This window comes from Heterodontus francisci, chromosome 40 (genome assembly GCF_036365525.1).
Source record: "Heterodontus francisci isolate sHetFra1 chromosome 40, sHetFra1.hap1, whole genome shotgun sequence".
NCBI classification, from domain to species: Eukaryota; Metazoa; Chordata; class Chondrichthyes; order Heterodontiformes; family Heterodontidae; genus Heterodontus; species Heterodontus francisci.
The window spans coordinates 6,860,433-6,876,908 of NC_090410.1; the positions used below are offsets into that span (position 1 = coordinate 6,860,433).

At 45.3% G+C, this 16,476-nt stretch overlaps 2 protein-coding genes across 2 annotated transcripts in view; one reads left to right on the forward strand and one right to left on the reverse strand.

Moving 5' to 3' along the window:
* LOC137353020 (ras and Rab interactor 2-like) overlaps positions 1-16,476 on the forward strand; it is a 32,284-nt gene that overhangs the window by 6,572 nt on the left and 9,236 nt on the right. Inside the window, exons 3-7 of the mRNA XM_068018928.1 lie at positions 133-241; positions 7,218-7,290; positions 9,717-9,808; positions 11,638-12,030; positions 13,538-14,269. Of these exons, the coding sequence (XP_067875029.1) occupies positions 133-241; positions 7,218-7,290; positions 9,717-9,808; positions 11,638-12,030; positions 13,538-14,269 (1,399 nt within the window). The remainder of the gene's footprint in view (positions 1-132; positions 242-7,217; positions 7,291-9,716; positions 9,809-11,637; positions 12,031-13,537; positions 14,270-16,476) is intronic.
* Positions 10,616-16,476, reverse strand: part of kptn (kaptin (actin binding protein)) — a 33,558-nt gene continuing 27,697 nt past the window's right edge. The window contains exon 13 of the mRNA XM_068018930.1: positions 10,616-12,001. The gene's annotated coding sequence lies outside the window, so the exon portion shown is untranslated. The remainder of the gene's footprint in view (positions 12,002-16,476) is intronic.

Sequence of the window (16,476 nt, forward strand, 5' to 3'; positions counted from 1 at the left end):
CTATCCTCATTAACCCAAAATCAGAATACACATTTATATTTCTCCTGTCCTTGTATAAATTACTATGAGAATCCACTCATATATAACTTCTATTCAACTGTAAATGTCCTTTTTTCACCTTCATAATTTCAGACATTTTTGGTGTGGAGTAATAATTGCAGGAAAAATAAGATCCTGACTGTTCGACTAGAAAATGGAATGTCTGAATCGGAGGACTTTATCATCCAGGAGGATGCTTCAGGTAAACCTTCTCGCACAACTATTTTCCTCACATTTCTCTGCTTTCCTGAAGGCCCTGGGGAGTGGGCATTGTCAGGCTCTTGAACCATGAGAGGTATCACACCCATGCCCAGGATGGAGTGAGTGCCACATGAGTATCAATCGTGCCAGCCGCCCTCTGACAAGTCTGGCAATCCGCGATAGTGGGTGTTGGCAAGTTATTCCACCATGGGGGCATCACAGCAAAGCCCGGCTCGGGTGTACAATTAAAACCCAACCCAGGCCCGACCCGACAACAGCCAACCCGAATCCGACCCGGGCTCCAGTCTTTTAATTTTTTCAAATGCCCAACCCAACCCGAACCCGACACATATCATCGGGTCTGGTCGGGTTCATACAGTCATACAGCATACGGGTTGGGTTAGCCATGCTTTACATCACAGTTGAGCCCAATCCTGCTTTTAAAAACCACCACTGCAGTTTCTAATGGATAATGATCAGAAACACAATTCCTGGGCCCCTCCCTCTCTACTCCTCCCACTCTCTCCCCTCCCCTCCCTCTCTCTTTCTCCCTCTCCTCTCCCCTTCATCCCTTCCCAACCCTCATCCAGTGGCACTGAGATCAACTGTACCACCTCAGACCCGGGACCCTCCATTCCGACTGACTCAATCCCCCAGACGGGCCTCAGAGATGCCGCCAATAGGGGAGCCTAGGGACTTGTTCCTTACAGACACTTTAAACACGGCTTCGAGCTTGGATTCATTGAATTTTTTTTACTTAAATCCGATTGTCACAACACAAAAATATATAGGAAATGGAAAAAGACAAATAACAAGAGTTATGTCATGATGTTATTTCGAAGGGACATGTAATTTACTACACAGATGAGTTTACCCTGAACTCACAGACTAAACTCTCTGTGGGTGTAATAAGAGAAAAATATGTTTAGGTCAAAGATGCAAATGGAAATGTAACAATGGAAAAATAGAGCTGATTCTGACTGGCTCATGTAATCCAAGAAATAGGTATCAAAAATATGTTTTGTTGTCATGACGGCCAAGGGATTAATGTCTCCCCTTCCCCCAACTCCCCCCCCCCCCCCCACCTACACTACCTTGGCTCATGTGGTGCTGAGTCATGTTAGCTAAGCAAGTCCCAGGTTAATTTCCTGGTCTGAACTGAAATGCCCGATCTCAGCTGAGGACTGGTTATGGGGCAATGGGCTCGGGATCCCGGGCTGGACTGGAGAAAATCTGCTCCTGACCCTAACCCAGCTAGAAACAAATTGCACACGGCTAGGTTCAACCCGACACTTAAATAACCCGCCTCCACTCACTGCCCGAATGTCTCCGCCTCTCTTTCCTCCTTTAAAAGCTGTTTGTCACCTGTCCTAACATCTCCTTGTCTGGCTCAGCGTCAAATTTTGTCTCATCACACTCCTGTGAAGTTCTTTATTATGCTATAGGTGCTATATAAATGCAAGTTGTTGTTGTTGGCCACAGATTGTGGAAGTAGAAAATGACACCAAATGATTTTGTACACAAAGACAAAATAGAAAAGCGAGGATGTGGTAGTGAATCTGTAGAAGACTTTGGCGAGGCTATAATTGGAATATTGTGTGCAGTTCTGGCCACTTCCTCCTAGTTTAGTTTAGAGATACAGCACTGAAACAGGCCCTTCGGCCCACCGAGTCTGTGCCGACCATCAACCATCCATTTATACTAATCCTACACTAATTCCATATTCCTACCACATCCCCACCTGTCCCTATATTTCCCTACCACCTACCTATACTAGGAGCAATTTATAATGGCCAATTTACCTATCAACCTGCAAGTCTTTGGCATGTGGGAGGAAACCCACGCAGACACAGGGAGAACTTGCAAACTCCGCACAGGCAGTACCCAGAATTGAACCCGGGTCGCTGGAGCTGTGAGGCTGCGGTGCTAACCACTGCGCCACTGTGCCGCTCCTAGGTGAGACTTTTTCACTGTCAAAAACAAGGTTAAAGGGAGAATCTAATTCATATATAAGGAGCAAGAGGGTAACGGGAGAAAGGATTGGCCCACTCAAGGACAAAGGAGGAAAGTTATGCGTGGAGTCAGAGAAAATGGGTGAGATTCTAAACGAGTACTTTGCATCGGTATTCACCGAGGAGAGGGACATGAAGGATGTTGAGGTTAGGAACAGATGTTTGATTACTCTCGGTCAAGTCGGCATAAGGAGGGAGGAAGTGTTGGGTATTCTAAAAGGCATTAAGGTGGACGAGTCCCCAGGTCCGGATGGGATCTATCCCAGGTTACTGTGGGAAGCGAGAGAGGAAATAGCTGGGGCCTTAACAGATATCTTTGCAGCATCCTTAAACACGGGTGAGGTCCCGGAGGACTGGAGAATTGCTAATGTTGTCCCCTTGTTTAAGAAGGGTCGCAGGGCTAATCCAGGTAATTATAGACCGGTGAGCCTGACGTCAGTGGTAGGGAAGCTGCTGGAGAAGATACTGAGGGATAGGATCTATTCCCATTTGGAAGAAAATGGGCTTATCAGTGATAGGCAACATGGTTTTGTGCAGGGAAGGTCATGTCTTACCAACTTAATAGAATTCTTTGAGGAAGTGACAAAGTTGATTGATGAGGGAAGGGCTGTAGATGTCATATACATGGACTTCAGTAAGGCGTTTGATAAGGTTCCCCATGGTAGGCTGATGGAGAAAGTGAAGGCGCATGAGGTCCAAGGTGTACTAGCTAGATGGATAAAGAACTGGCTGGGCAACAGGAGACAGAGAGTAGCAGTGGAAGGGAGTTTCTCAAAATGGAGACGTGTGACCAGTGGTGTTCCACAGGGATCTGTGCTGGGACCACTGTTGTTTGTGATATACATAAATGATTTGGAGGAAAGTATAGGTGGTCTGATTAGCAAATTTGCAGACGACACTAAGATTGGTGGAGTAGCAGATAGTGAAGGGGACTGTCAGAGAATACAGCAGAATATAGATAGACTGGAGAGTTGGGCAGAGAAATGGCAGATGGAGTTCAATCAGGGCAAATGCGAGGTGATGCATTTTGGAAGATCCAATTCAAGAGTGAACTATACAGTAAATGGAAAAGTCCTGGGGAAAATTGATGTACAGAGAGATTTGGGTGTTCAGGTCCATTGTTTCCTGAAGGTGGCAACGCAGATCAATAGAGTGGTCAAGAAGGCATACGGCATGCTTTCCTTCATCGGACGGGGTATTGAGTACAAGAGTTGGCAGGTCATGTTACAGTTGTATAGGACTTTGGTTCGGCCACATTTGGAATACTGCGTGCAGTTCTGGTCGCCACATTACCAAAAGGATGTGGATGCTTTGGAGAGGGTGCAGAGGAGGTTCACCAGGATGTTGCCTGGTATGGAGGGCGCTAGCTATGAAGAGAGGTTGAGTAGATTAGGATTATTTTCATTAGAAAGACGGAGGTTGAGGGGGGACCTGATTGAGGTGTACAAAATCATGAGAGGTATAGACAGGGTGGATAGCAAGAAGCTTTTACCCAGAGTGGGGGATTCAATTACTAGGGGTCACGAGTTCAAAGTGAGAGGGGAAAAGTTTAGGGGGGATATGCGTGGAAAGTTCTTTACGCAGAGGGTGGTGGGTGCATGGAACGCATTACCAGCGGAGGTGGTAGACGTGGGCACGATAGCGTCTTTTAAGATGTATCTAGACAGATACATGAATGGGCATGAAGTAAAGAGATACAGACCCTTAGAAAATAGGCATCATGTTTAGATAGAGGATCTGGATCGGCGCAGGCTTGGAGGGCCGAAGGGCCTGTTCCTGTGCTGTAATTTTCTTTGTTCTTTGTTCTAATGGAGTGTTTCAAAATTAGGAGGTTTTGAGTGGGTAAACAGTGAGAGGTTGTTCTAGCAGTTGGTGCATCGGGAACCAGGGAGACAGACTGCGGGTCATCGCTACAAGGTTAAGAGGGAGGAAATATTTACACAGCGAGAGAAAGACGTACGGACGTGCATTTATATAGCACCTTTCACAACCTCAGAACATCCCAAAGTGCTTTGCAACCAATGAAGTACATTTAAAGTGTAGTTATTGTTGTAATGTAGGAAGCGTGACAGCCAATTTGCACACGGCAAGATCCCACAAACAGCAACGTGATAATGAACCAGTTCATCTGTTTTCGTGATCTTGATTGCGAGCTGAGTGATGGCCCAGGAAACCAAGAGCTCCGCTGATCTTCTTCGAAATAGCACCATGGGAGGGCAGGCAGGACCTCCACTTAACACCTCATTTAAAACTCAGCACCTCTGACAATGCAGCACAGCACTCCCTCAGTGCTGCAGTGGGAGTGTCATGCTATATTGCTGGAAATCAATCACTGGAGTGGGACTTGAACCCTCAAACTTCTAAGTGAGAGCTAAAAAAGCACTATCTACTGAGCCGTGGCTGAGACAGAGAACGTGCTCTGCTTTATCAGGGGCTATTGTGATGGAGTTAATACTTAAAAGGGGCTTGGCCATGTGTTTGCAAGTAAGAATATAAAGGGTACGGGGAAAGGGCAGAGAAATGATCTGAGAGTGGATACTCCAGTTGGGGAGCTAGCACTGACAAGATGGGCCAAATGGCATTGTTCTGTGCTGCCGTTTCAATGCAATTATTCAGTGAATGAATTTTGATATTTTCAATTGTTTTCAGTTTTGCTATTTGTCATGAAAACTGTCTGATTGAATTCGATCCCTTAGGTGAGAGAGGAAAGAATTTGTCACGACTTGATTGTCACTCTGGTGGAAACTCTATAATCTCTCCACATTTTCCGTTAGTTGGCAGGTGCTCTGTGTGTCTTGTAGATGAAGGGAGAGTTGACTTGAGCTCAAAGTAACCAGGGTTAGGTTAATGCCCAACTGACTCTCCTCTGTGTATTCTTAAAACATTACTTCTCCACTCTGTCATCAGTGGTTTTCACAGTGTTTAATTTTTAATTCTAGACAAAAGGAAAAAGGAATACTCATATTAGCTGTTTGTTTCAACCTCAAACCATGGCTCAGTGGTAGCGCTAGAGATTTGAGCACAAAATCTAGACTTGACACTCCAGTGAGAGGGCAGTGCACTGGTGGAGGTGCTGTCTATGGATGAGACATTAAATCGAGGCCCCCGTCTGCTCTCAGATGGACATAAAGGATCCCACTATTTGAAAGAGCAGGGGAGTTCTCCCCAGTGTCCTGGGGACAATATTTATCCCTCAACCAACTTCACTAAAAATAGATTATCTAAGAACATAAGGAATAGGAGCAGGAGTAGGCCATTCAGCCCTTCGAGCCTGCTCTGCTATTCAATGAGATCATGGCTGATCCACTTCAACACCATTTTCCTGCACTATCCCCGTATCCCTTGATGTTTTTAATATGCAGAAATCTATCGATCTCAGTCTTGAACATACTCAACAACTGAGCCTCCACAGCCCTCTGGGGCAGAGAATTCCAAAGATTTACCACCCTTTGAGTGAAGAAATTCCTCCTCATCTCAGTCCTAAATGTCTTGCTCTTTAGTCTGAGATTGTGTCCCCTGGTTCTGGACTCCCAGCCAGGGGAAACATCCTTCCTGTCGAGCCCTGTAAGAATGTTGTATGTTTGAATGAGATCACCCCTCATTCTTCTAAACTCCAGAGAATAAAGGTCCAGTCTATTTAATCTTTCCTCATAGGACAATCCCTCCATCCCAGGATTTAGTTTGGTGAACCCTCATTCCCTCTACGGCAAGTATACCTTCCCTTAATATAAAAGCAAAATACTGCGGATGCTGGAAATCTGAAATAAAAACAAGAAATGCTGGAACCACTCAGCAGGTCTGGCAGCATCTGTGAAAAGAGAAGCAGAGTGAACGTTTCGGGTCAGTGACCCTTCTTCGGAACCTTTCCTTATGTAAGGAGACCAAAACTGTACACAATACTCCAGGTGCAGTCTCACCAAGGCTCTATACAAATGCAGTAAGATATCTTTATACTCAAATCCTCTTGTTATAAAGGCCAACATACCATTTGCCTTCTTAATTGCTTGCTGTAACCTGCATGTTCACTTTCAGTGGCTCATAAACAAGGACACCCAAGTCCCTTTGCAGTTCAACACTGCCCAGCCTCTCACCATTTAAGAAATACTCTGCATTTTTGTTTTTCCTACCAAAATGAATAACCTCACATTTCTCCACATTGTATTCCATCTGCCAAATTTTTGCTGACTTGCTTAGCTTCTCCAAATCCCCTTGAAGTGTCTTTGCATCCTCCTCACAACTCACACTGTCACCTAGTTTTATGTCATCTGGCTATTATCATATTGGTGCTTTTGACTGCTTACTGTGCATAAATTGGCTGCTGCATTTTTGTGAAGTAAATACACTTCAAAAGTACTTCATTGGCTGTAAAGTGCCAAAGTTGTGAAAGGTGCTATATAAATGCAAGTCTTTCTCTCTCTCACACACACACACACACACACACACAAAGCTCTTGTGTAAAAGTAACAATTTATTCCTCTCTAGATTATAATGTACAGCTTATGGGCATCTTTGTGTTCAGTCTGCAGATGTACAGTGCACACAGGGTAAAAGGGAACAGTTCATTTCCTCAGGTACCCTACGCCTCATCTGCAACTGTACATCTTAAAATGCAGCAGCTTTGTAACAAGGAGTCTGAGATTGTTGACTGTCCGTGCAACTAAATAAGCACCACAGGGCAAAACGATTATGGCTTTCTATCCTTTCACAGGGATATTTGAGGAATGATAGGGAGCAGAGACCTCACTGATTATATTCTTCCTTCCCTCTCACAGAAGTAGAGGACAACCACAGCCAGCACAGTCTCAGATCTGCAAACTCAGCAGAGAGTGGGAATCAAAGCTGAGACCTCGGTACCACACAGTTCCGTGCATTTATTAACATAAGGGCGAATACTGTTTAATGAGGAGAAGCTTCGGTTTAACTCAATTGTGGGAGCTGACTCCAGTTTAATTTTATTTTTCACAGTTTTCTATCTGGAACATTCATATCTGGGATTCACCAGCTTATTCCAGCTGATTGGCTATTACTGTGTGAGCAGGTAAGGGAGTCTTTCTACTTACCCACATTTATATTCATAAACTAAGGCTGATTGGGAAAATAGATCACTTCAAAGGGGTTGCCAACCCTCCAGGATTGGCCTGGAGTCTCCAGGAATTTGGGTTATTATTAATAATTAATTAATAATTAATCTCCAGATTAATCTCCTGGACACTGCTGAGAAGATCGTGGAGCAAAATCATAGAATCATTTAAAAGAACTTAAGTTTATTAGTTATAGTAATAGTTATGGTGGGGAGGGGCAAGTCTGTTTGACTGACAGTCGAGACTCATCCAATTAGGTAATGAAGGAAACAAAAACAAGAAATGCTGGATTCACTCAGCAGGTCTGGCAGCATCTGTAGAAAGAGAAGCAGAGTTAACATTTCGGGTCAGTGACCCTTCTTCGGAAGGTAGGTAATGAAGGATCTGTTCACCTTCCAATCGATGTTAGAAGATGGGGTGCTGCTGTGATTGGCATGTTGGGCAACCAATGGCACGAGAGTGGGGTGGGGCAGTTCAGCGGGAGATCAAGTGATGAAACCTCCAGGAATATGTCCAACCAGAGTTGGCAACCCAACCCCTCAGCCTCAGCGTCCAGTATGGTCCAACCTTTTTCTTGTGTTTCGTTCTTCCACCCTCCTCTCTCAATAGGATAAACAGGGAGAAACCTTTTCCTCCAAAACAAGGGGGGATCAACCTTAGAATTAGAACCCCAGCCATTCATGGGCTGATGCTAGGGAAGGCTTCTTCACATTAAGGCTAGTGGAACTCTGAAACTTTCTCTCCCAGAAAGCTATTGAGGTTAATTGAAAATATCATAACTGAGACTGTGGCATTTTGTTAGAACATAGGAAATAGGAACTGGAGGAGTTCCTTCGGCCCCTTGTGCCTGCTGTGCCGTTCAATAAGATCATACCTGATCTCCTACATAAACTCCTTTCCCACCCTAACCCCATATCCCTTAGTGTCGAAAAGTCTATTGATCTCAGTCTTGACTGTATTCAATGACTCAGCATCCACTCTTGGGCAGAGGATTCCAAAGATTCACAACCCTCTGAGTATTAAGGGTTACAGAAGGAAAGTAGATGGAGTTACTATACTGATCCGTCATAATCTACTTGAATGGGAATGCAGGCTCGAGGGGTTGAATGGCCTCCTATGACCTAAAACATCTCAACAGAATGCGATGAGAAACAAGAACTCGAGCTGATTTCGTCAGCACCCCCTGGGACCCTCAGATCAGTTGTAGAGCCCCATGTGCCCCAACCTACCCCTCCTACCTTCCTCCGTCTCCCCCCCCCCCCCCACCCTTTACTACCATGCCACCTGATGCCAACTAACCCAATACAGACTTGTGATCAGCCCTGCGACTCTACATCTCTGTATAACTGCCTGCCACATTCAATGGTGCAACTACCCACTGACCTATCGTGCAAACTCTCGATTAGCCTGGATTTTGAATTAAGCTGTGTGGTGTTTGTTTTTCGAGAACATAAGCTTACTCTTTACACAGAATTTTTTTTCATCCAATCTTTCTATTTATTCATTCCTGGAATGTGAATGTTCCTGGCAAGGTCAGCATTTGTTGCCCATCCCTAATCGCTCCTGAGAAAGTGGTGGTGAGCTGCCTTCTTGAACTACTGCAGTCCATTAATTAATAAATTTGGAATTGAAAGCTAGTCTCAATAGTGGTGATCATGAAATTACCGGATTGTCGTAAAAACTTGTCTGGTTCCCTAATGTCCTTTAGGGAAGGAAATCTGCCGTCCTTACCTGGTCTGGCCTACATGTGACTCCAGACCCACAGCAATGTGGTTGACTCTTAACTGCCCTCTGAAATGGTCTAGCAAGCCACTCAGTTGCAACAAACCGCTGCAGAAAACATCTTAAAGCACTGAAAGAGGCCATTCGGCCCATCACGCCTGTGCTGGTTCGTTGAAGGAACTATCCAATTTGTTCCGCTCCCCCTTTTTCCCCATAGCCCAGCAGATGTTTTCTTTTCAAGTATATTTCCGATTCCCTTTGAAAGTTATGCTTCCACTGCCTCCCTTTCAGAAAGTGTGTTCCAGGTCATAACGACTCCCCGCATTCTAAAAAAATAATTTTTCTCTCTCTCTCTCCTGCTTTCTTGAGCTAGTTTATAAACAGTCACCATTTGTCAGGAAATGATTGTGGCAGATCTTGTAAGTGTGGGTGTCTCACTCGCTCTCCAGTCCCCTACAGAAAGTGATGCAAAAACACTGAGGAACCTTTAGATGTGGGATATACAACCAGTTAGGCTGTGAGAGAGGCTGAAGAAAAAAAGAGACGCTGAACTTTGCATGTTTGTAATTGGAGAAAGAGGAAGCCCAGAAGTGAAATAGGGAACTTTGTAAATATTCACTGCATTTCTCTGCTGCTGCACTAACACTGTTCTGCTACACAGAGATGTCCTGCCATTTCGGCTGCAATTGCCACCAGCCATCTTGCACACGGTCAACAAGGAGGAATTGGGGAAGATCTCGGCGCTTGGCATGAGTGAGTCTGTCTGACGCTATTCCATTCAGATCAGTTTCATATTCAGTTCGTTTGATTTCCTTTTCGAGTCTGTTTCCTTCTTTGTGTTTCCTCCCCATTACTCTCGCCTCAGCAGTCATTATTGGCAAGAGTTCAGTCTCTCAGTGGCTCTCTTTTATTCTCCTTTCTCCCTCTCCCCTCATTCCTCCCTCTCCTCCTCTCTCTCCCCCATTCCTACTCCCTCCCTCCCACCTTCTTTGTCCCTCCTACCCTCCCCTTTTCTCTTCCTCTCCTTCCCTCTCCCCTTCTCTGTCCCTCTTCTTCCCTCAACCCCCCCCCTTCCTCTTCCCTTACCCGCTGCCCCTTTTTACCCCCTCCTTCTCTCCACCCTCCCTCCTCCCAAAGGCAATGACCCTTTGCTAGCACTCCACAGACTGCAGTCTCCCTCCTGCTCATCACCCAAGCCTTGACAGGTTGCAATGGCTCACTTGTCCTTTTGGCTGTTTTGCATCCTTAAATGATGGGTTCAGGGCCAAGAGGGAAAACTATATCAATATATTCAATATAATAAAAAAATGCTTGGTGCATTCACAGCCAATATTTCGGGCCAATAATGCAAACTTGTTGGGGTTTTTTAAGGTCTTTGAGAAATCTAGCCCCTGAACATTCAAAGATTTTACTTGTAAACCTTCTCATACCCAGCTGTGCTACACTGTCAGAGATGTGAGGTTATTCACTTTAGTAGTAAGAATAGAAAAGCAGAATATTTTTAAAAGGCGTGAAACCTGTAAATGCTGATGTTCTGGGTGCACTCGTACAAGGAACACAGAAAGTTAGCATGCAGGTACAGCAAACAATTAGGAAGGCAAGTTATGTTGGCCTTTATTGCAAGATGATTAGAGTACAAAAGTAAGGAAGTCTTGCTACAATTGTACAGGGCTTTGGTGAGACCACACCTGGAGTACTGTGTGCAGTTTTAGTCTCTGTATCTAAGAAAGGATATACTTGCATTGGAGGCGGTACAGTGAAGATTCACTAGACTGGTCCTTGGGATGAGAGGGATGTCCTATGACGAGAGGGTGGGTAAATTGGGCCTATGCTCTCTGGAGTTTAGAAGAATGAGAGGTGATCTCATAGAAACATATAAGATTTTGAAGGGGTTTGACAGGGTGGACACTGAGAGATTGTTTCTGCTGGTCGGGGAATTTAGAACATGGGGGCACAGTCTCAGGATAAGGGGCCAATCATTCAGGACTGAGATGAGGAGAAATTACTTCACTCAAAGAGTTGTAAATCTTTGGAATTCTCTACCCCAGAGGGTTGTGGATGCTCCATCATTGAATACATTTAAGGCTGAGATAGATAGATTTTTGGTCTCTCAGGGAACCAAGAGATATGGGGAGCTGGTGTGGAAGTGGATTTGTGGCAGAAGATCAGCCATGATCGTACTGAATGGGGGAGAGGGCTGGAGGGGCCGAATGGTCTATTCCTGCTTCTATTTCTTACGTTCTTATGCTTTTAGGTGTTATTAAACCCGTTTGCCTTTCAGCTGGGGGGTAACAGATCCCGCAAGACCATTTCAAAAGAAGAGCAGTCCCGGCCAATATTTATCCCTCAACCAACATCACTAAAAACAGAACTTGTCATTATTAGATTGCTGTTGGTGGGAGCTTGCTGTGCACAAATTTGCTGCCATGTTTCCTACAACAGTGATGATATTTGAAAAGTACTTCATTGGCTATAAAGTGCTTTGAGGTGTCCTGAGGTCATGAAAGGCGCTATATAAATTTAAGTCATTCCCTTACTAGAAGCTATTAATCTCAATTAATCTCTTCCTTGTTTCTATCCAGTGTTTTGGGACTCGCCATTTAACCGAAACCCAGATGCCTTCTGCCAGGAAACTACTAGCAATCTCCGAGAAGTCAGCCCGACCCGCAGCCTGGAGCTCCTGAAACAGCAGCATCTGCCGATGTGTTCCATCCAGGTCACTGCAGCAAACGGGGCACTCTTCTTCATCAACCCCCTCTTCTTGAAGGAGCACGGGGATAGCTGGCTTAGCCAGATGCCGTTGCGGGCACATGCCTTCAGGCACTCGAGACTGGCGACAAGATGCAGGAAATCATCGACGAGCTGCAAAGCAATTCCCATTGCTCCTCAAAAGCACCAGGAGACCGTGGAGCGAAATGACACGGAAGGATCGGTTTCTGGAAAAAGCTTGGAAAAAGAAGAGGAAATATTTAAAGGTAACCAGCTTTCTTCTGCATTTTAATTTAAAGGGGGTGTCCCATCGGACGGTTTGGTGGTGTAGTTGATTGGCACAATGCCCTTTCATCTATCCAACATGGGTTTGAATTCATAAAACATTGGATGAACGTCTTTTTTGCCTGTCAACAGCAGAAGTCCGCTGTGAGATTAGTTTGAGATCATAACTACTTCAGACTGGACATCTCCAACCCAATTCCTACTGAGTTCCTCTATCTAATTCCAGATACAGAAAATAATCAAAAAGCCTAATGGAATGATGGCCTTTATATCTTGAGGACTAGAATACAAGGGGGCAGAAGTCATACTTCAGCTATACAAAGCCCTGGTTAGACCCCACTGGATTACTAAAAGCAGTTCTGGCACCACACTTTAGGAAGGATAAACTGGGCTTGGAGGGGGTGGAGTGTAGATTTACCAGAATGATATCTGGACTCCATGGGTTAAATTACAAGGAGAGATTACACAAGTTAGGATTGTATATCCCCTGGAATTTAGAAGGTTAAGGGATGATTTGATTGAATTTTTCAAGCTATTGAGAGGAAGAGATGGTGGGGTCGGGTGTAGTGGCAATGTCACTAAACTAATAATCTAAAACCTAGGCTAATGCTTTGGGGAGATGGATTCAAATCCCACCACAGCAGATGGTGAAATGTGAATTCAATTAATAAATCTGGAATTTAAAAAAAAAACTAGTCTAATGATGACCATAAAAACCATTGTCAATTGTTATAAAAAGCCATCTGGTTCACTGGGCGGCACAGTGGTGGGCGGCACAGTGGCGCAGTGGTTAGCACCGCAGCCTCACAGCTCCAGGGACCCGGGTTTGATTCTGGGTACTGCCTGTGTGGAGTTTGCAAGTTCTCCCTGTGTCTGCGTGGGTTTCCTCCGGGTGCTCCGGTTTCCTCCCACAAGCCAAAAGACTTGCAGGTTGGTAGGTAAATTGGCCATTATAAATTGTCACTAGTATAGGTAGGTGGTAGGGAAATATAGGGACAGGTGGGGATGTGGTAGGAATATGGGATTAGTGTAGAATTCGTATATATGGGTGGTTGATGGTCGGCACAGACTCGGTGGGCCGAAGGGCCTGTTTCAGTGCTGTATCTCTAAACATAAATATAATGTCCTTTCGGGAAGGAAACCTGCTGTCCTTACCTGGTCTGGCCTACATGTGACTCCAGACCCACAGCAATGTGGTTGACTCTTAAAATACCCTCTGAAATGGCCAAGCAAGTATCTCAGTTCAAGGGTAAAATTAGGCTGGCAGACCCAGTGATGCCCACATCCCACAAAAATTTAAAAAAACTCTCTGGGGAAAGAAATTTCTCCTGAATTCCCCATTGGATTTATTAGTGACACGCATATATTTATGGCCCCTAGTTATGGTCTCCTCCACAAATAGAAACATCTTCTCTACATCTACCCTATCGAACCCCTTCATAATTTTAAAGACCTCTAACTCTTCTGTCTCATGTGCTTCTTTTGAAGGTCTCAGTCCCAGTTGCAGTCCCAGTGTGGAGAGGGACACAGTCTCGGACCATGCGTTAACAGCTTTGAGGAGGAAGAACTTCATGCGACGGGCTGCCTGGAGCTGGGGAGATGACTCCGAGTCCGATCTTCTGGAGCAGAAGAGCACGGTGCAAGAACGGACGAGGCCCCGGAGCACTGGCGCGGAAACGGGAATGCGGGAGAGCCACACACTGCCAGCGCACTATCGCGCCTCCTGGTTGGAAGGGGGAGATCAGGGAATGCCATTGTCCCTCAAGAAATACCGCTCGGAGACCTCCCTCTTCGCCTGCGACAGTCCGCCTCTCCCACCCATTTCAGAGCTGGACTCGCTGTCGATCAGCAGTGTGGAGGACGATAATGACGTGGCGAATATGCCCCAGAGGCAGCAACAGAAGCGTCATTCGACAGCCCTGTCCGACAAGGTCTGGTACCGCCTGTCAGCCGTCAGTCACGCCTTCACTGGCCTCATGTCCGTGGACCGGAGGATCAGGAATAAGATCGAGGAGCTGGGACAGGACAAGGGTTCCTATTTCGGGAGCCTTGTGCAAGGCTTCATCTCCTACACCACAGAGAAAAAGAACAAGCATGCGAGCAGCACTGAGATGCTGCAGGGAGTCTACCAGATGATCACCAGCCTCCGGAACTACCTGTCCCAAAGCTCGGAGCTCACCCACATCCTGGACCAGTCGGATCACGAGGAATGTGATACAGGTAATCACATTCAACAATGTTATATCGAATGTACAGCACAGAAACAGGCCATTCGGCCAAACCAGCCTGTGCTGCTGTTTGTGCCACACTGAAGCCTCTCCCATCTCTCCTCGCCTAATTATCAGCAGAACCCTTAATTCCCTTCTCCCTCTAAATGTATCATTCTCTCAGTAAAAAAATGTCCTTCTGAATTCCCTATTTGATTTGTAACGATCATATATTGATGACCTCCCGTTTTTCTCTTCCCTGCAACTTGCATTTATATAGCGCCTGTAAATTAACGAAATGTCCTAAGGCATTTCACTGGAGCATAATCTGACAAAATTTGACTCCGAGTCACATAAGGAGACATTAGGTCAGGTGACCAAAAGCTTGGTCAAAGTGGTACGTTTTAAGGAGCATCTTAAGGGAGGACAAATAGCTAGCAGAGAGGTTTAGGGAGGGAATTCCAGAGCTTGGGGCCCCAGGCAGCTGAAGGCACGGGCTCCAATGGTGGAGCGATTAAAATCGGGAATGCACAAGAGGCCGGAATGGGAGGAGCGCAGAGATCTCGGAGGACTGTAGGGCGTAGTAACAGTGACTGAACTTTGGAAGCAGTGTGGGACCCCCTGAAGTTCTATATTACTGCAAATTCTTTCTTAATAGTCTCTCCGGTCCTTAAATGATTCCAGTCTATTATCCCCAGTGCCCGACCTAGTGGCTCATTCCCCGTGTACTTGCCCTGTGCATCATTAGCCTGCTCAGAAAAGGTCAGAAACTCTAGAACCAAACTAGAGTCTCCCAATCTAGGCCCACATCTCAATGGACAACGTAACCAAGAGTGTGACCATCAGGACCTCTGAGCTGGGAGTTTGCAGCTTAAGACATCACTACAGTGTCTCCTAAGGCAAGGAATAGATAGTCAAACCTGGGCTACCCCGTAACTTTCTCAATCTACAGGCCTTGATCCTTCACCGAGTCTGCTCTTTCAAATGCACATAAAAGATCCCATGGCAGTATTTTGAATTAACATCACTGAAACAGATGATCTGGTCATTATCATGTTGCTGTTTGTGGGAGCTTGCTGTGCGCAAATTGGCTGCTGCGTTTCCTACATTACAGCAGTGACCACACTTCCAAAGTACGTCATTGGCTGAGGCTGTGAAAGGCGCTACATAAATGCAAGTCTTTCATTTCTGGGTGTAGCTGCATCTTAAAGTGTCTGTCCTACTACCCTCTCAGTGGAATTACTTATTTTCATGTGTCATAATTAGGGAGAATGGCTTCTGCGAGAAATCACATGATAAGCAAAAGCCAGTGGCTTTGTTGCAGGTCTCTATTTATGCCGATCTGTATCTGACCAGCTTTTTGTTCGGGTTTCACAGCCACAGGTGACGTCAGTGAACAGTTAGAATCAGATTGTTCATTCATTCACTTCCTGCCCAGGAATGTTGTCAGGCAGTTAGGCAGCCAGCTTCAAGCCCTTTCAGCTAGCAGTTGCCAACCCTCCAGGATTCCCCTGGAGTTTCCTGGAATTGCAGGTTAATCTCCTGGACTGCTGAGGAAAACGCTGGGAGAAAAAAAACAGAGAGGGGTATTAAAATAACATTGAATTCTTTTTCAATTTCTTGGTACACTTCTATTTATCATTAATAAAAATGTTGGCGAGGAGGGGCAGTTGGAGGTGAAAAGTCATGTGACAACACCTCCAGGAATATGGCCAACCAGAGTTGGCAACCCTACTTTAAGCAGACCACCCACCTCTCCGATGCGCCAGATGAGTAGAAGGGTCTGATCAGACATGGTATTTAATTATACAGAGTGATAAAACGGGCAGCCATTAGGCAAAAAAGTTAGATACTTACAACTTTTCAAGAGGAAAATGTTTGGTAAAAGTTTTAGCGCTTGTCTTGTGATGGTGCTGAGAAATTGGACACTTTCAGCAATACATTTCCACCGTGTGATACTCCTAACTATATATGGCATTAATCCTCTGATATTTTAAGGATTTAAAACAAGCAGGTGAATTTTTTTTGTCAAAATGGCAAACTCTAGGTTTGTAACTCAGTACAATTTCAGTGCATGCGTTGCCAGCCTTGTTTCTGTAATCTGTTTTAAATTCAATTCACAATCTCAGTCACTTTGGCAAGGCTATATCCACAACCTAGACCTCATTGTTAACATTCAAGCCAGAATTTGGGCTTCATTCATAAGGCTCCACTGGACCT